Source organism: Crocuta crocuta, unplaced genomic scaffold (genome assembly GCF_008692635.1).
Source record: "Crocuta crocuta isolate KB4526 unplaced genomic scaffold, BGI_CrCroc_1.0 scaffold84, whole genome shotgun sequence".
Taxonomy (NCBI): Eukaryota; Metazoa; Chordata; class Mammalia; order Carnivora; family Hyaenidae; genus Crocuta; species Crocuta crocuta.
The window spans coordinates 4,568,588-4,586,433 of NW_027530213.1; the positions used below are offsets into that span (position 1 = coordinate 4,568,588).

Consider the following 17,846-nt stretch of genomic DNA (forward strand, 5'->3'; position numbering starts at 1 on the left):
ATAAATTAAAAGTCCCTTGGCATAAACTGGGTGTCAGAAGTACAGTGGCTTTTCATTGTCTGGGCATTGCCAGGTGGAAAAGGAAAGTGTCTCTTTTTCTGGCTGGTATAGTAGAGCAGTATCCTTGTTCAAAGTCAAATCCTTCTAAGGTCAAGTTCGTTTCTTCTTGTTGAGTCTGCAATTTAGTAGGAGTAGTAGGGCATGAGAGCTCTCCCTGCAGACACCTCCCGAATCCATTTTTAGTGAGGTTTCTTGTTACAAACTTTCAGAAACTTCAGTGGCCACAGTGGTATCCCCAAACTTGGTTGAGTCAAAATTGAGTTAAAAAGCTATTTCTTCTTGAAAGAAAAGAAAAGGAAAGGAAAGGAAAGAGAAGAGAAGAGAAGAGAAGAAGAGAAAGGAAAAGAAAAGTCAAAAACAACCCCTCCCCAAACCTCAGCACCCTATTCCCAACCCACGAACAAACTTACTGACATTCATTCCCCTGAAGGCAAAGTTTTCACTGTAATAGCGTTATGCCGTACAGTTTTTATGATTCTAGATGGTAAGGACAGCCAATTTCTTTTCGTCTTCATTGGGAAGAATGGCAATCCATATGGACAGTATTGCCCCAAGGTTACACAGAGAGTCCTTTCTATTTTCACAAAAGGTTAGAGGCTGATTTGGATGATAGTATGTTTCTGCAGGCTCTACTTTGTTACAGTATGTAGATGACTTGGTTCTCTGTTCCCTGTCTCAACCATCTTCACAGGAAGATAGCATCCACCTGTTAAAACTTTGGGCCATAAAGGGACATAATATCTCCAGTGAAACCCTGCGGTTTACCCAGACTCAGGTCAGATACCTAATGCGTGAGATCTCGAAATGAGAACTGCATTTGGACTCTGATGCTCTTAGGACTGCTAGCAAGTGACAGGTTACCTTTTGACTCCCCATGACAGTTTACAGGACACTCCTCTAACCAGTGAGCATTTTTTATGGTTTCCTGATGGCTCCTATTTAACGGATGGTAATGGTAAAATATAATGCTGCATATGCTATTGCAGCTCCTTTAGAGGTCACCTAGTTCTGAAGGACTTTTGTGAGTAAGTAGGCACTCAGAGAGTACAGAGATGCCCAGAAAAGACTGCAGAAGCAGGGTCACTTAGGAAGGTTACAGTTGTCCAGAAATGATAGCCATGTCTTTTGGAGAGCTGGAATGGAGACAGTTGGAGAAATCTATAAGACAACTTTTAGGACTTTTAGGACCTGGTTAGTGATAATCAAGAGGTGGGCATGATGACTTCATTTATCATGGTGGGTGGATGGTGGGGTCTGACCCGAATGATATTGGGAAAGTACAAATGTCATCTGTACATGTTTAAGATGTTTAGATGGGGGTCTGGGAGGGGCTGGAGGGGTAAAATTTGAGGAGAAAAGGGAGAAGAAGACATCAGGAGAGGGAGAGGTAGGAAGAGAACTATGTGTGTCTGGAGCCCTGGGAATGTTCTAGGCAGATGACAAATTTTATGGGGGCCTGAGATGTTTGGAGAATGAAGAGTCTACTAGCCTGAATAAAACCACTCAGATGGAGAGAGAGGGAGAAGAAAGGGTCCAGGAAGGAATCCCCAGGGAAGTGCACCTGTGAGGGGCACAGAGTGAAGAAAAGGCCTCTGTGAGGAGAGTTTGTAATGAAGACATGAGAAGAAAGAGCAGTTGTGAAAGGCCAGTGGGACAGGGGGCACTGCTGAGTGCTGGACACCTATGTACAGAGTCCTGAGGAGAGGGGCACCTGTCTGGGTGGGGACACAGCTGGGAGGCTGGTGTGGCTGAGCAGGGACCCTTGGGTCCCTTGTCACACCTACCTTGGGATTTAATTAGAGGCAGCAGTTCTGTGCACATGTCTCTGGTACCGAAGAAGTTTGTTTTCATGGTCACTACTGCTTTAACATGTTAAGGATGTGGGATCACTAGCTTGTAAGGAAGAAGAGGTTAATAAGTATTAATAGTCTGAGAAGATTCCATGAAGTGAAAACTAATATTTTTTTGTTTTATGTGCAATCTGATCAATTCTCAATAATGTGTAGGTTAGTGAACAGTTTGTCTCAAAGTGAATTATCTGGCTGGTTGATGCTGTGTAGCTTTGTAAGTTGGCACCATTGCAAGGAGCTAAGGTAAAGGTACACAAAGTTATCTCTGTGGGATTTGTTGTGTATTTCAAAATAAGTTAGAAATTCATGGAGAAGCTCAAAATCCAACAGAGAGAATCTTGCATAAACCTTTGTTAGGTTCCTGAGAGTCTGATCCATGGCAATGCCAAGGCCTTCTGGCTGGAAAGGCTTGCAACACCTGGAGGGTCCTGCTGGCCTCTGACTTCAGTCCATCTTTCTTCCCTAAGGAGCCCATTCTAGATACCCTCAGAGCTGTGGGCCCCACTGCAGTGGTTCAGGACCAGCCCCCACCCACCCTGTGTGGTCCCCTAAGGGAGCTCTCCTGGCCTAAGAGTTCCCATGTTCTTACCCTCAAAGATGTAATCATCAAAGATGATGCCTGTGTTGTTGATCAACACGTGAGGTCCCTGTATCCCTTGAGTAGGAAGTTCTTGATGGAAGCAGCGGCTCAGGCCCTCTGCCTGTCCTCACTCCTTGCCCTGTACTGTAAGCACCATTTACCGGAGATCGTCAGGCACAGGTTTTGCATGATGAAGATGAAGACCTTGTTGGCCCTGGTCACTATTGCCACACGGGTGTGTGATGACATGGCTGTGTGGAACGTAAGCAAGGCCCTGTTTGTGGAGCCGATGATGCTGTGGGCCACATGGAGGGTTCATGGTACAGAGGCCTGACCACAGTCAGACATGCCAGCAGAACTATGTTCTTGGATCCAGTGCTATGACTCCTAGAGCCCCAGGCCCTGCCTCCATCCCTTCATGAAAGGAGGGACAAAATGTTCCAGAAGGTCCCCTGATGATGCTATAACAAATCCATCTCTCCTGAGGCTGCATCCTGAGCCCAACCAGGTCTCTCTCCTCTTAGATCCTGTGTCTAAGACAAGCAATGGTTTTGGGAGTGTTGACGTGTTCACCAAAACTAAGGTGGTGGGTGATCGGTTAATAGGGCAATGGCGATTCATAGCATTCAAATAGTGAACTATTTTGGGAGAAACTCAATGGGAGAAAAAAAGAGCAGAGTAATTGTCTTTGGAATGTGCCCTTTGTCTACAGAATGGGAATGGTTGCCTCCTTCTAAGGTCCAGTGAAATTTGTACAACAAAACTGCTGCTGAGCATACAGATCCCCTTGCTTTCTTAGGAGAATCTCAAGAGGGAGAAACAGAATTGGGCTCCTCCCTCTGTGTGATTCCCAGTGGACCCTGAGGGGAAGAAATGCTTATGAAGCTCATTGTGGGCCAAGGCATTGATTGGAATGTTTGATTTAGTGATTACACAATCTGCTGTTTGCCTGCAGCGCCTAGTTTTTGGTTTGCTTAAGGTCACAGTAAATAAGTGTTATATATAAATAGGTGTTATTTTTGAAGTATTGAGAAAGAAAGATCTCTGCGATAATGGGATACATTTCCAAACCAGCAGTAGTCATGATATTATTTTGTCCTCAACATTGATACTCCTCATGGCTCAGTTTAGAAATGCAAGCTAACAGGGAAGAAATTAACAGACTTGTTGAAGGGGAAAACTTTAAAGGAAATGTCACTTTTATTTTTTATTTCATTTTATTTTTTGGAGACTTTATTATTAAGTAATGTCTGCACCTAATATGGGGCTCAAACTTACAACCCTGAGATCAACAGACCCACGCTTTAACTACTGAGCCAGCCAGAGCCCCAAAGGAACCCTCATTTTCAAATAGAAACCCTACCCTTGCTTGCAGGGGCCATCAATTATCATTTCTGTCAGCCTGAAAATCCCTGGTGAAGACTGAAAAATAATCACAACAGGAGGGAGTCTGTACAACACGGATGTTTCTGTGAGAGGTGGGGAGGAGGTGGTGGGCATTCACTGAGGGCCCCGGAGAGCCAGGCTTGGTGTGAGGAAGGAAGAGGCTCCCCTCAGGGCCCTGAATGTGTCAGGCCCCGCTCCAGGGACCCATATGGAGGGCACTTTGCACTGTGATTATTTTCAGCCTGTTCACCTGTATTACTTCATTTACTCTTCATGGCAATCCTATGACTTCCCCAAATTGTACACTTGAGACTGACATACAGCGACATGCAGGATTTTGCTCAGGGTCACCCAGTAAGGCAGCTTGTTTCCAGATATTTGTCTTGAAAGTTTTCAAAGAGAAAAGTGAAAAGAAGATTACTGTAGAGCTCCATGTATACACCAAAGTTCCTCAACAGTGATGTTTTTCTATCCCTATATGTTCATCTTCTGTGAAGATTTTGCTGAAATGTGTTAATGTTACAGACTTGGTGACCCTATATTCCTACATCAATGGCACATTCACCTTGAGGAGATTTGACAGGAATTCTTTCATCTGCATTGATACCAATCCATATTCACTTTCCCCCCTTGTCTCAGATTGTCTAATGGATGTATATCTAGTGCCTACTTCCATTTCACACCTTGCATTGTTCCCCCCCACCACCAATGTGTTTGATATTTAAAGAGATCACTTTGGATGCCTATCTTTGATGTGGTTGCCCATGTCATAGTAGAGGCTGATTAAGTATGCTGGCTGGGGAAGCCCAGCCCCATTCATGGGTTTATATATATCATCTATGGTGACTAATTTTCAAGCTACAAGAGTATATTTGTGTAGGTCTAACAGAGACCATTGGCCTGCAAAGGCAAAAATATTCACTATGTGGCCCTTTCACTATTGTTTACAAACCCCTATGTTAAACTGTCCTTTATGTTGACCTAACTTAGGGTCTGTTATTTTTTTGGGCTGGTTCACATGAAACAATCTGCACACATGGACATTTACTTAGAATTGTTTATTCATCTATGCTGTTCATATATTATTGTCATCAATTCCAGTTTTTCTCCTCTTATATCACAGAAGAATCACAATAGACTTCAGAGAATTGGTAGCCAATTCAATGTGAGTATTAGATATAAATAGGGATCCTTCCTTCCTTCCTTCCTTCCTTCCTTCCTTCCTTCCTTCCTTCCTTCCATAAGGACATTGTTGATAGTATAAGAGTCCTTTTAGTCAAATCATGGCAGTATCATAATAGGACCCATAGAGGGAATTGAGAGTGGGGTCCCCATTGTTCAACTTTCTTCTCCATGACAAACTCCCTGTGAGGACTCTCAATACCCAAGGACAAAAGGCCAAGTAGATGGATGTCTCTGCTCCTTCTTCTGGGCTTTTAATGACTGTAGGTCCACCCATGTCTGTTCTCACCCACCGAGGGGAGCAGGCAATCAGGAGGATCTTGTCTCCCCTCCTCTGCTCACTCAGTTTCCTGGCATGGATACTGGACAAGACTATGACACCCATCTTTGACACTCAATATGTGAGTGCTTTCATATCAGGCCAGCCCTCCTTCCTGTGCACCCTGCTCTTCGTATCTTTCACAAACTTGTTCTGAGCCCCATCAGCTCCTCCTCTATGATGGTCTCACTTCTGGAATTCTGCTGCAGTCCTGGGTTGCAGTATTTAAGCGCTACTAAGCTCATTATGCTAGACACATTGACCACTCTGCCTAAAATACAACACAAGTAGTCACATAGAATGGCATGCACGAGAACCATGAATACTGAAATCACTAGGGTCTGTCCATTTGGGAGAAATGGACAGTTTGCTAAGAGTGTTAATGAAGTCTCTATAATGAAGGTCATTACATAGTCTTGAACCCTATAATACTCATAATGTCTCAGGTGACATCAGAGAAATGATCAAATGGGAAGCACATTGCCCAGAAGTCCCAAAAGTAAAGAAAGTGCTGAGTGGAATGTAAGCAGTAACTCATGAAATCATGGGTAGAGAGCCACTTTTCTTCATAGGTCCCCTTAGAGACTGTTTAAGCATCTTATTGTTACTTTGACAATGTTGCATAAACAGATATTTATAGACCAGCAAAGAGCTGATTAGCTCCTTTTGAAGGAGAGCAGAGTTTTGTTGGCTGTAGCTCTGCTGTAACCAGGTAAAAACAAATCACGTCACTTTTGAATACTGAGAACAAACTGAGGACTGATGGGGGTGGGGGGGGGGAGGGGGGGTGATGGGCATGGAGGAGGGCACTTGTGGGGATGAGCACTGGGTGTTATATGGAAACCAACTTGATAATGAACTATTTAAAAAAACCCAAAACCAAATCACCTCAGTGGGCTAAGGTGCATGCTGTTTTCTCTATGTTGGGATGTCATTAACTCTGGAGCAGTGACAAGACAAGAGGCAATATGGTCATGGGAAGGGGCAATGGAAAAGTCACATGTTAAAGAGATGCTATAAAAAGAAATGCTACAACATGGATGAATCTTGATGACATTACCCAAAATAAAGTGTTCAGTCCCACTTTAACATGGGAAAAAAGACAGCCTCTTTAACGGTGCTGGGAGAACTGGACAGCAACATGCAGAAGAATGAAAATAGATCATTTTCTCACACCATACACAAAAAATAAACTCAAAACAGATAAAGGACCTGAATGTGAGACAGGANGAAAAATAAAAAAAATAATAAAATTGAGCCTGTAAGAAAAAATATTTTAAAAAAGATTAATGAACCTTATTTGTTAGATGTTTTAGTAAGCAGCTCTCAGATTTTATTACTTCCCTCTTATTAGTTTGTTTCATTTTCAAACACCATCTGCCTCTCTCACGATAAAAATAACATATATTAATGTTTTGAAATTTCAAAAACAGAAGTGTGTGAAATAAGACAGAGGCAGAAGAATCAACACTGGGTTACTGGTATACCAGAAAGACAGCTCCATTTATTTCTTGGGTACTTAAACCATTTTCTTAAGTACCTTTAGTATAGATAGTAAATGAAAAATTCTAACTTTCTGTAGGCTGTTTGTAATTAAGTGATGATTTCTTTCTATTTTGTATTTTCTATCTCAGGAAGTTGTGTTTCAGCTGTGAAAATGCTTACCTGTGTATATGAGGAAAGTCTGACGGAGAGTAAAAGGTTTTTGTAGGTAAATTTCTGGTGGTAGACGCTGTAACTAGACTGTCTTCCTCACGCCTGTCTCATGCATGACCACATCCCCAAGTGGGTAGAGTGGCTGTCAGTGGGCTTCTTCTAGAACTGGGAGAGATGGTAGACCCTTCTAGTCTGATAGTTCAGGACAGGAATCACACATGCAGGAATGGGAAGCACTTGTACTGTTTATATAGCAAAGACTCTGATCCAAACATTTTTGTTGTCAGGGTGGACTCATGGTTTTCAAGTGTCATTTTGGGGACTCAGAACTGGAATGCACATAGCCTACAAACTAAGAAGTGTATGGACTGTCCCAACATCCTTGTGCTAAGGGTGTGTGAGTTCATGTCCACGTGTGATGTGTCTGTGAATGGAAGTGTGCGTGAGAGAGAGACTGTGTGACTATAAGCATGTGACACTGTATGTGAGGTAGTGTGTAAAAGGGTTGCCGTGTCACAGTCACGTAGGTAAGAAAGGACTCATCACCCAGGTAAGAAAGGACTCTTGTGATGGTGGGGCTGGGATATGTGTTGGGCTTACAGTTTATCCCGACCATTACTCTGTATGTGACCAGGGACCTATTTTTAAGAAATCTCTCACTATCTCCTACTCTCCAAATCTCACTGTGCTAAAACAGAGTCACAGTGATATACATAACACAGGATATTATAGACATCGTGTCATCTGGGGTCACAAACTTCGAGTGCATTACTTGACTCTGAAGGCTATTCGTAGTCTGTAAGTTCAAGCTGGTTCTTGTTACCTTTGATGATTTCACATTCATCACATTCTCTGGAAGATTCATCTTTTCTAATATCATGGGTACAGTTGTTAAGTCTCTCGACCAATGAGGATTTTCACAAAACACTTCAGGGGTTTAAAATGTGCCTTGTGTGGTTTTCCCTGATGTACCTGGGGCCCTGAGATGAGGAAGACATAGGCCCAATCAAGTCTTGTCCTCTTATTTCCTGCTTCTCTAAACTTACAGTAAGACTATATTTGGAGAGGGGGATCGAGTAAAAATGATTTGAGCACCTTGAGTAGTGAGAAGAACCACTAGTTTGGATGTCACATGACCTCAGTCTGCAACCAGCTGTGCTTGTGACCTTGAGATCCATGATTCCTCCAGGTTCTTAATGGGAACCTTATATAAGATGCCTAGCACATCACATCTAGAAGTGTCCACCCATCTGTCCTCTCTAGAACCAATATGTCAGAGTGTGTGTGCGAGTGAGATACCTTTACTATTGTAATTTCCCCTCCAAATTCCTCTAGTGGTTTTTCAGACTACAGGATGTTGGAAAGCAGTACCTTCTCAAATGAAGGCTGAGAACACCTTCTTTAAGGTTTCCTTGGTAAGTGTAGCCTTAACAAGACTGTATTTCCACTTAGGACTTTAGGCTAATATCTGATGAACAAGAATGTTCAGATTTCCAATGTTTGCTCAATTCCTTAGAGATGTTTATACCTTAATATCTTTTTGAAATAAAACCATAGATAAAGACAGTAAAGAGGAATAACAGCTTATCCTTTTAAAGAGAGTATCCTTCTCTTTCAGGAATAGAAATTTGGGGGGAAGGGGAGGGAAATGATATAGAATGTGGGAAGGGGTTTACATGACCTTGATACTGATTACCTGGTTAAGATTGGTGGTGTGTAATTCTTACCTTTTTTTGTTATAGATTCTTACTTTTTGTGGCTAAATTATTTCAGTAAAACTCTTTTTGAAGAAAGGATTAAAAAGTAAGAAGAATGAATATATACCCTTGTGATCTTTAGTTCACAATTCTGTCTTTTGGTTTGTCCTTTCATGCCAAAATCCAGAGCAAACATTGGCCTTTTGAATAGGTTCTAAACCAGAGAGATCTGATGGATGTCATTCAAGATTATTCTTTCTATCCTGGTTTCTAAAGTAGGTGGGAGGTGGGAAGGTATTTGCTTTTGGTTATCCTAGCGAGGATTTCTCCCAGATAGTGTCGCTAAAGGGTGTAAAGTTGTGGTAACATGAACCGCTGTGGCTGCCATCCCCCCAAATATTTGAAGAACGCTCCTATTTCTATCAAGAAAACCCTGCTCTTACTCTGAGAGTATAGCTTGCATTTCCATGTCCATGAGTCTAGTTTTCCTGAGGCAAGATCAATATTTGACCAGAGCCTGCCTTAGCAAATGCAGGAGAGCACTCATTCCTCATTGTGGTCCAAGGCCACTACACAGCAGGTACCCACACTGTTCAGTAAGTGAGAAAACAATCGGGCAGAAGTGAGTTTTGCCTCTAAGAGGATATGTGGAGGATGTGTGGTGCTAGCACAAGGAACTCATCCCCTATCAACATGGTGAGTAAAGGGGGACATTTGAGAGCTGCCCTTTGGGTGCCAGTGAAGCCGGTTATAGAAGAAGTGATAAAGTTTCCAGGATGGAAGAGGCAGCAGGGGCAGAACTGAGAGTAAAAACCATATGTGTTCACTCAGGCCAGACACCCTAATCTTTCTGAAAGTGTCATCTTACTTAATCAGTGTACTGAATGGTGGTGGTTCCCCCCCACATTAACATGGGGGTAAATGTTACAGTAGCTTACAATCAAGGAATTATGGCAGTTTGTTTTCTCCAGACCATTGAACAAAGTGGGGGAGTTGATGGGCCTGGACCGTGGCAGGTCTGATGACAGACATCACTACACGTTATGCTCAGGATAGGACTTTGCTGCTGAGGGACTTTTGGGCGTAAGTGAGCACTCAGGGAGTACAGAGAATAACCAGAAAGGAAAAGACTGAAGAAGCAGTATTCTTTGAAAGACAAAGTAACTTCTTTGAAAAGTTATAATTGTCCAATAATGAAAGCTGGGTCTCTGTTGGAGGGTTGGGATGGAGAAGGCTGAGGGAAATTCCATAGGATAACTGTTAGGACCTGGTCAGTGATAAACAGGAGGTGGGCATGGTGACCTCATTTATCATGGAGGATGGATGGTGGGGCCTATGACTAGGATTATATTGGGAAAGTACAAATGTCATCTAGATGTGCTTGAGTTTTAGGTAGGGGTGTGGGTGGGTGGGGAGCTGGAGGGCTGGGATTTGAGGAGGGAAGGGAGGACATCCTGAGGAGAGGGAGGCACAGAAAGAGAATTAGGTGTGTCTGGAGCTCCAGGAATGCTCTAGGCAGGTGATAGATTTTAGGGGAACCTGAGAAATTTGGATAGTGAAGAGTGTACTAGCCTAAATAAGATCACTCAGAGGGAAGGGGGAGGGAGAAGAAAGCACCCAGGAAGGAATCCCCAGGGAAGTGCACCTGTGAGGGGCACAGAGCCAGGAAAAGGCCTCTCTGGGAGAGTTTGGAATGAAGACGCCAAGGAGAAGAAAGGGCCAGTTGTGAAAGGCCAGCAGGACAGAGGACACTGCTGAGTGCTGGACACGTGTGTACAGAGTCCTGAGGAGAAGGGCACCTGTCCCGGTGGAGTCACAGCAAGGAGGCCAGTGTGGCTGAGCAGGGAGAGAGAGCAGGGCCCGTAGATGAGGTCAGAGAAACAGGGGCCAGATTGTGCCAGAAACAGCACCGTTTGGGCCGCTGTCACACCTACCTTGGGGTTTCATTAGAGGCAGCAGTTCTGTGCACACGTCTCGGGTACCAAAGAAGTTTGTTTTTATCGTCACTTCTGCTTGAATATGGAAGGGTTTGGGATCATTAGCTGGTATGGAAGGAGAATAAGTTAGTAAGTAGTAGCCTTCTAAGAATATTCCATGCAGTGACAATAACATTTTGGTTGTATGTGCAATCTGGTCAATTTTCAAGTGTGNGACAGGGGCCAGATTGTGCCAGAAACAGCACCGTTTGGGCCGCTCACACCTACCTTGGGGTTTCATTAGAGGCAGCAGTTCTGTGCACCCGTCTCAGGTACCAAAGAAGTTTGTTTTTATCGTCACTTCTGCTTGAATATGGAAGGGTTTGGGATCATTAGCTGGTATGGAAGGAGAATAAGTTAGTAAGTAGTAGCCTTCTAAGAATATTCCATGCAGTGACAATAACATTTTGGTTGTATGTGCAATCTGGTCAATTTTCAAGTGTGCACGAAGTATCTCTGTGTATAACCCTGTGGGATTTGTTGTGTATTTCAAAATAAGTAAAAGTTCATGGAGGGGTGCCTGTGTGCCTTAGTTAAGCGTCTGACTTTGCTCAGATCATGATATTGCAGTTTGTGAGTTCAAGCCCCGCATCAGGCTCTGTGCTGACAGTGTGGAGCCTGCTTGGGATTCTCTCTCCCTCCCCCCACCCCCCCGCTCACTCCCTCTCTCTCTCTGTCTCTCAAAATATAGAAATAAACTTAAAAAAAGAAAAGAAGACTCATGGAGATTCTCAAAGTCTCATTGGGGAAAAACATGCAAAAACCCATGTGAAGTCCCTGAGAGTCTGATCCATGTCAATGCCAAGGTACTTTTGCTGGAAAGGCTTGCAATTCTTAGAGGGTCCTGCTCTCCCTCTGCCTTCACTCCATCTTCTTCCCTAGGGAGACCATTCTAGAATGGTTCCCTTTGGAGCTATGGCCCCACAGCAGCAGTTCAGACACCAGCCCCAAACCCACTCTGGGTGGTCCCCTAAGGGAGGTCTCCTTGCCAAAGGGTTCCCATGTTCTTACTGTCAAAGAAGATGCCCACGTTGTTGACCAGCACATCCAGGCCCCTGTACTCCTTTCGCAGGAAGTCACACAGGGCGCGGATGCTTGGCAGGTCGTCAATGTGTAGCAGGTGGAAAGAAGCAGGGACCCAGGCCCTCAGCCTGGAGCTGCTGCATGGCCCCTATCACCACACCTCGTACCGCGTGGTGAGCACCATGTCCCGGAAAACTGCCGGCACAGATCACGCACGATGGTGAAGCCAATGCCCTTATTGGCCCAGGTTACCAGCACTGCACGGATGTGTGTCGACATGACTGTGTGGAGTGCAAGTGAGGCGCTGTGTGTGGAGCGGATGGTGCTGCGGGCCACACCAAGGGCTAGTGGTGCAGAGGCCTGGCCATAGTCAGAGATGCCAGTAGAACTGTGTTCTTGGATCCAGTGCTGTGACTCCTAGAACTCCAAGAAAGGAGGGGCCAAGGTACCAGAAGTTTCCCTAATGATGCTATACCCAATCTGTCCCTCCTGGGCCTGCACCACGAGCCCAACCAGGACTGTGTCCTCTCAGGATCCCTCCTCTGAACCCAGCATTGGTTCCGGTTGGAATGCTGTGCTCCCCCAAATAAAGGTGGCTGGTCATGGGTTTGTAAGGGGTTGAGATTCATGGTAGGTGAAGTAAAATTATTTTGGGAAAACCCCAGCAGAAATAAAGGAGTACAGATATTGTCTTGGGAATGTGTCCTTCTTCCTCTGCAGAATGGATAATGTTGCTTTTTTTCCAAGATGCAGTGAAGTCGCTTACACAGAGCTGCGTTTGGGGACTCAGATCCCCTTGCTTTTCCAAGCGCAACTCAAGAGGGAGAAGTAGAGAATTAGGTCCTGTCCTAACTTTTGGGCTTCTTCTCCCTGGGTATGACTCCCAGTGGGTTCTGAGAGGGAGGGAATGTTTATGAGGGTCACCGAGTGCGGAGGCATTGCTTAGAATGTTTAATGGTTATATAATCCCATTCGCCTAAATTGCCTATTTCTTGGGTTCCAAGGTCACAGTAAATGTTATATGTATCTAGTATTATTTTTATGGTATCAAAAAAAAGATGTTTGTGACACATTGCAGAAGGAGCAATTGAGATATGTTTTCTTGCTTACACATTGAGTTTCCTTATGGTCAATTTAGAATTACAAGCTCACAGGGTGGAAATTAGTTTTCCCTTTTGAAGTGAAAAACTTCTAACATAAGGACCCTATGCTTTCTTTCTGGGTCTATCACCTTTCATTTGGATAAGCCTGAAAATCCCTGGTGAAGAGTGAAAAGTAATCAGTAAGTAAGGGCATCTTTAGAACAGGTATGTTCCTGTGAAGGGAGGCAGGTGGTAGATGTTCATTCAGTCACCCAGGAGCCAGGCTTGGTTTGGGCAGAATCTTCTGTCACTTTGGTGTCTCGGGCCCTGTCATGTGGACTCATGATGCACATCCAGTCCATACTCAATCCCCGCCTTGTCTCAGATTGCCATATGGACGTATTGTGACTGCCCACTCCATTTCACACTTGGCAATTGTTTTTTCCCAAGGAGTCTGATATTTTCAGGGGCCACAGCAGATGTGTTGCCCAGGCTATACTAGAGGCTGGTGAGATATGCTGCCAGGCACATCCAACCATTCTCATTGGCTCTGGGTTCTTTCAGCTACAACAGCAGATCTAGAAGATCATATAGGGATGTGTGGCCTGCAAAGCTAAAATTATTACTATCTGTCTTTCTATAATGTTTGCTTACTCTTGAATTAAACTGTAACTTCTCTTGATCTAATTAGGCATGTTAGATTTCTCAGCTGGTTTAGCATATACAGTCTATACAAAGAGGCATTTATTTTTTATTTTTTTTGTTGTTGTTTTTTTTTTTTTACAAATAGTTTATTGTCAAATTAGTTTCCACATAACACTCAGTGCTCGTCCCCACAAGTGTCCTCCTCCATGCCCATCCCCCCCTCCCCCCCACATCCATCAGTCCTCAGTTTTTGTCAGCATTCAAGAGTCTCTCATGGTTTGCCTCAAAGAGGCATTTATAAAGAACCATTTATTCATTTCTGGTGTTCATTATTTTACTCATTTCATTTTTCTCTGCCTTTTCACAGCAAAAAACAAAACAAAACAAAACCCCTCCACAGAATTAGTGGCCTACTCAAATTAAATACAAGTAGGGATATTTTACACTTTTGTTTTGTTTTGGATAGGATAGTCTTGACATTAGAAGTCCTTTTGGGCAAGGGATGGGGGATCACAGAGGGGCCCATGGGTAGAGCTGTGAATTTAGCTCACCACTGTTCAACTTTCTTCTCCATAACAAACTTCCCGTGAGGTCCCTCAGCATCTGAGGGCAAAAGGGCCAAGTAGACGGGGGTTTCTGCTCCTTCTTCTGGGCTTTTAGTGGCGTTAGGTCCGGCCATGTCTGTTCTCACCCACCCAGGGCAGCAGGCATTCAGGAGGATCCTGTCCCCTCTCCGCTGCTCACTCAGTGTCCTGGCATGGATTCTGGACAGGACCGTGACACCAATTTTTGTCACTCCATATGCAGTATCAGGCCAGCCCTCCTTCCTGTGCATCCCGTTCTTTGTGTCTTCCACGAACTTGTTCATGAGCCCCACCAGCTCCTCCTCTGTGATAGTCTCACTTCTGAACTTCTGCTGCAGTTCTGGGCTGCAGTTTTTAAGCGATCTGAGGCTCACTACGCTAGACACATTGACCACTCTGCCTAAAACACAAGACAAAATGTTATGGAGAAAGGCACAGGAAAGATGAATTCCAATTTCACTAAGATTTTGTACTAGAAAATTTCCACGTATTATTAGTTTGCTGTGAGCACTAATGAAGACTGCCTGCATGAGTCAGGGACAGGACATGATCTTGAAACTTGTTATACCCATAATATCTCTGTTGATGCCTGAGACATGCTCTAGGGGAGGGTGCTGGCAGATGTTCCACAGGAAATGGGAAATGGTTCATATGAGAACATGCCGGCAAGGATGAATGTAGGCCTGAGAGCCTGAGTGGCACCTCTGTGGGAGATCTGCTCACGTGATATGTTGATGAACTGAACCAACTGCCAGTGACAAAGTGGGACTCTTAACAATGTGCTGGCATCTCTTGACTCTTATTTTTGTGTTAGGTGTGCTACTGCACTGTGATGTGGTGTCACAGTGGACTTCTTAGATTCAAGTACTATTTATAAATGAATCATGATGATATGAAGAGTGATGACCAAATGTACTAGAAGACTGAGTGAAAGTCTCCTCAGGATGTAATACTGATAGAAAATGGCTAGCCTGATGAAGAACTGGATTTACCTGTCAGCTAATTTCTGTACTGTTAATCAATTAAACAAGGAGGCCATTACTTTGTGGTGGCTCTAATAGCCTGGTGGCATATGTAGCTAACCAAAATCAATGCCTGTAAGTGACCCGAACTTATAAAACTGAAACCTAAGGACCACCAATCACAACCAACCAACTAAGCTTGAAGTTGTATTCAATCAGTAATCTTACTTTAATTCTGGGTTTTTCTGTATAATAGTCTTTCCCTGGGCACCTGTTGATGGAGCATTGCTAACTACTTCTGGTTTTGTGCTTCCTGATCCAAATACAGTTGAACCTTGATAACCCACATATTAGGAATTACTGAACCCCCACGTAGCAGAAAAACCCACATTAACTTTTGATTCCCCCAAAACTTTACTAATAGCTTTATTTTGACTGAAGGTATATCCATGGCATAAACAGTCAATTAACACACATGTATTCTTACAAAAAAGTAAGCTAGAGAACAGGTTATGAATCATAAATAAAAATATATTTATAGTACTGTATGTATGCTTATTGAAAAAAATGTGCATATAGGTGGCCTAGGCAGGCCGGGGGAGAGGCATGGTGGTGGAGGCCTCTACAGGTGACAGCAGCCTGGAGCGACAGTAGAGCTGCCTCATCTGCCTGGAGATGTACCACTGTCCTGTGGCCATCAGCAGCTATGGCCACATGTGAGTTTGCAGGCCTGGAGGCGATGGGGAGGGGTCTGCACCTGGCCTGGGCAGGAGAAGAACTATGTGTGTCTGGACTCTGGGAACGTTCTAGGCAGGTGATAGACTTTAGGGTGACCTGTGAAATCTGGATAGTGAAGAGTCCACTACCTGAATAAGATCACTCAGAGGGAAGGGGGAGGGAGAAGAAAGGTCCACAAAGGAATCCCCATGGAAGTGCACCTGTGAGGGGCACAGAGCCAGGAAAAGGCCTCTCTGGGAGAGTTTGGAATGAAGACGCCAAGAAGAAAGGGCCAGTTGTGAAAGGCCAGTGGGACAGAGGGCACTGCTGAGTGCTGGACACGTGTGTACAGAGTCCTGAGGAGAAGGGCACCTGTCCAGGTGGGGACACAGCAGGGAGGTTGGTGTGGGGGAGCAGTGAGAGGGAGCAGGGCCCATAGATGAGGTCAGAGAGGCAGGGGCCAGATCATGACAGAAACACCACAGCTTGGGTCCCTTGTCACACCTACCTTGGGGTTTCATTAGAGGCAGCAGTTCTGTGCACACGTCTCGGGTACCAAAGAAGTTAGTTTTCATCGTCACTTCTGCTTGAATATGAAATGGTGTCGGATCATTAGCTTCCCGGGAGAAAGAGAGTAGTGTTAATAGCAGCCATGTGGTAAACTTCCACAGAATAGCAATATAAAGTTAAGAGTGCATGTGAAATCTGGTGAATTTTGTGTAAAATTGGCCTCTAGTTAACAGTATTGTGTCAGTGACCATGTCCTCATTTGATATTGTTGTAGAATGCTGTAAGATGGCACCATCTGGGGAGGGTGGGTGAAGGGTGCACACATGGGACCTGTGTTCACGAGTTTGTGCCATCTTCGTGTTGATTTCAAAATACATTAAAAATCCGCCCAACTGCCCTCAAGTCCACTCCCAGAGTAAATGTGTGACAACCTGGAAAGAATCCAAGGTGTCCTATGAAACAGAAAGGTCATTCTGGATGAAAAGCGCCGCCATTCCCGTTGGACTTGGCTCCAGCCCCACCCCTATCGCCCATCCCTCCTCCAGCCCTCAGAAGCCCTTTGGACGCCACGGGCGCGGAGAGCCCCACTGCAGCGACTTCCCCAACACCCTGGCTGTAGGTGCTCCCGGTCCACCTCCCCTGCGCGCTCCCATCCCCTTACTCTTGAAGGCGATGCCCGCGTTGTTGACCAGCACGTCCNCGCAGCGACTTCCCCAACACCCTGGCTGTAGGTGCTCCCGGTGTCCACCTCCCCTGCGCGCTCCCATCCCCTTACTCTTGAAGGCGATGCCCGCGTTGTTGACCAGCACGTCCAGGCCCCCGTACTCCTTGCGCAGGAAGTCGCGCAGGGCACGGATGCTCTGCAGGTCGTCGATGTCCAGCAGGTGGAAGCGGGGGCTCAGGCCCTCGGCCTGCAGCTGCTGCACGGCCGCCCGGCCCCGCGCCGCGTCCCGCGCCGTGAGCACCACGTCCCCCGAGAACTGCCGGCACAGGTCGCGCACGATAGCGAGGCCAATGCCCTTGTTGGCCCCGGTCACCAGCGCCACGCGGGTGTGTGACGACATGGTTGTGCGTGGGGCTCACGAAGTACTTGCAGGGGAGCCGACCGGCTGGAGACGTCAGTCGCACTCGGTGCCTCTGGAACTTATGCGAGAAGTTCGGCGCGCGTGCGCGAGGTCAGAGAGCGGCAGAGGCTCACGGACAGGACGCGCCCCCCTTAGGGCGTGGCTTCGCCGGAACCTCCCAGGGGTGGTGGAGATAGGGAAGGGCCGGTGGATGGCAGAGGGTGGTTTGGGGGCTGTCTGCCTGGCAGCGGAGAGGATCATTGCAAGAGGAGAGGATCTGTATTCTCTCAACTATTCAACTATTCACCTGTGTAATTCAAGAAGTAGGGCATTTGTAGGGACTTGTTTGTTTTTCCTGGTAAAGAAAAAAAATCTCTTGAAATGTTTGGAACTGTAGTTGTGGAATAAGCTAGGAGATCAGGTGTGTGTTGTTTTCTAAGTATGTGAAAGCAAATCTTCCGGCTTATCTTTGGCTGGTTTTCACATAATAGTGGGGGAACAGTCACTAAATCGTCGCAAGATTACCTCCTTAGACACTTGCAGGGGCATCAAG

The 17,846-nt window shown here is 45.3% G+C and overlaps 1 protein-coding gene and 1 pseudogene across 1 annotated transcript; both read right to left on the reverse strand.

Annotated features, from left to right (window-relative positions):
- Positions 1-5,168: 5,168 nt before the first annotated feature.
- Positions 5,169-12,008, reverse strand: LOC144232619 (carbonyl reductase [NADPH] 1-like; annotated as a pseudogene).
- Positions 12,009-13,730: 1,722 nt separating this feature from the next.
- On the reverse strand, positions 13,731-17,388 carry LOC144232617 (carbonyl reductase [NADPH] 1). Its single transcript, XM_077765470.1, has 3 exons — positions 17,005-17,388; positions 16,228-16,335; positions 13,731-14,440 (listed from the first exon to the last, which is right to left on the reverse strand). Exons 1-3 carry the CDS (start codon positions 17,291-17,293, stop codon positions 14,004-14,006), a joined length of 834 nt encoding a protein of 277 aa, XP_077621596.1. The 5' UTR covers positions 17,294-17,388; the 3' UTR covers positions 13,731-14,003.
- Positions 17,389-17,846: the final 458 nt, after the last annotated feature.

What these genes read in the sequence shown, in the direction of transcription:
- LOC144232617 (XM_077765470.1), bottom strand. Translation starts at nt 17,293, where the DNA reads ATGTCGTCACACACCCGCGTGGCGCTGGTGACCGGGGCCAACAAGGGC. An exon ending in CGCGGGCATCGCCTTCAAGA is followed by an intron (nt 16,336 to 17,004) that starts GTAAGGGGATGG and finishes TCTCCCGGGAAG; the next exon opens with CTAATGATCCGACACCATTT. An exon ending in GCCTCTAATGAAACCCCAAG is followed by an intron (nt 14,441 to 16,227) that starts GTAGGTGTGACA and finishes CTTGTGTTTTAG; the next exon opens with GCAGAGTGGTCAATGTGTCT.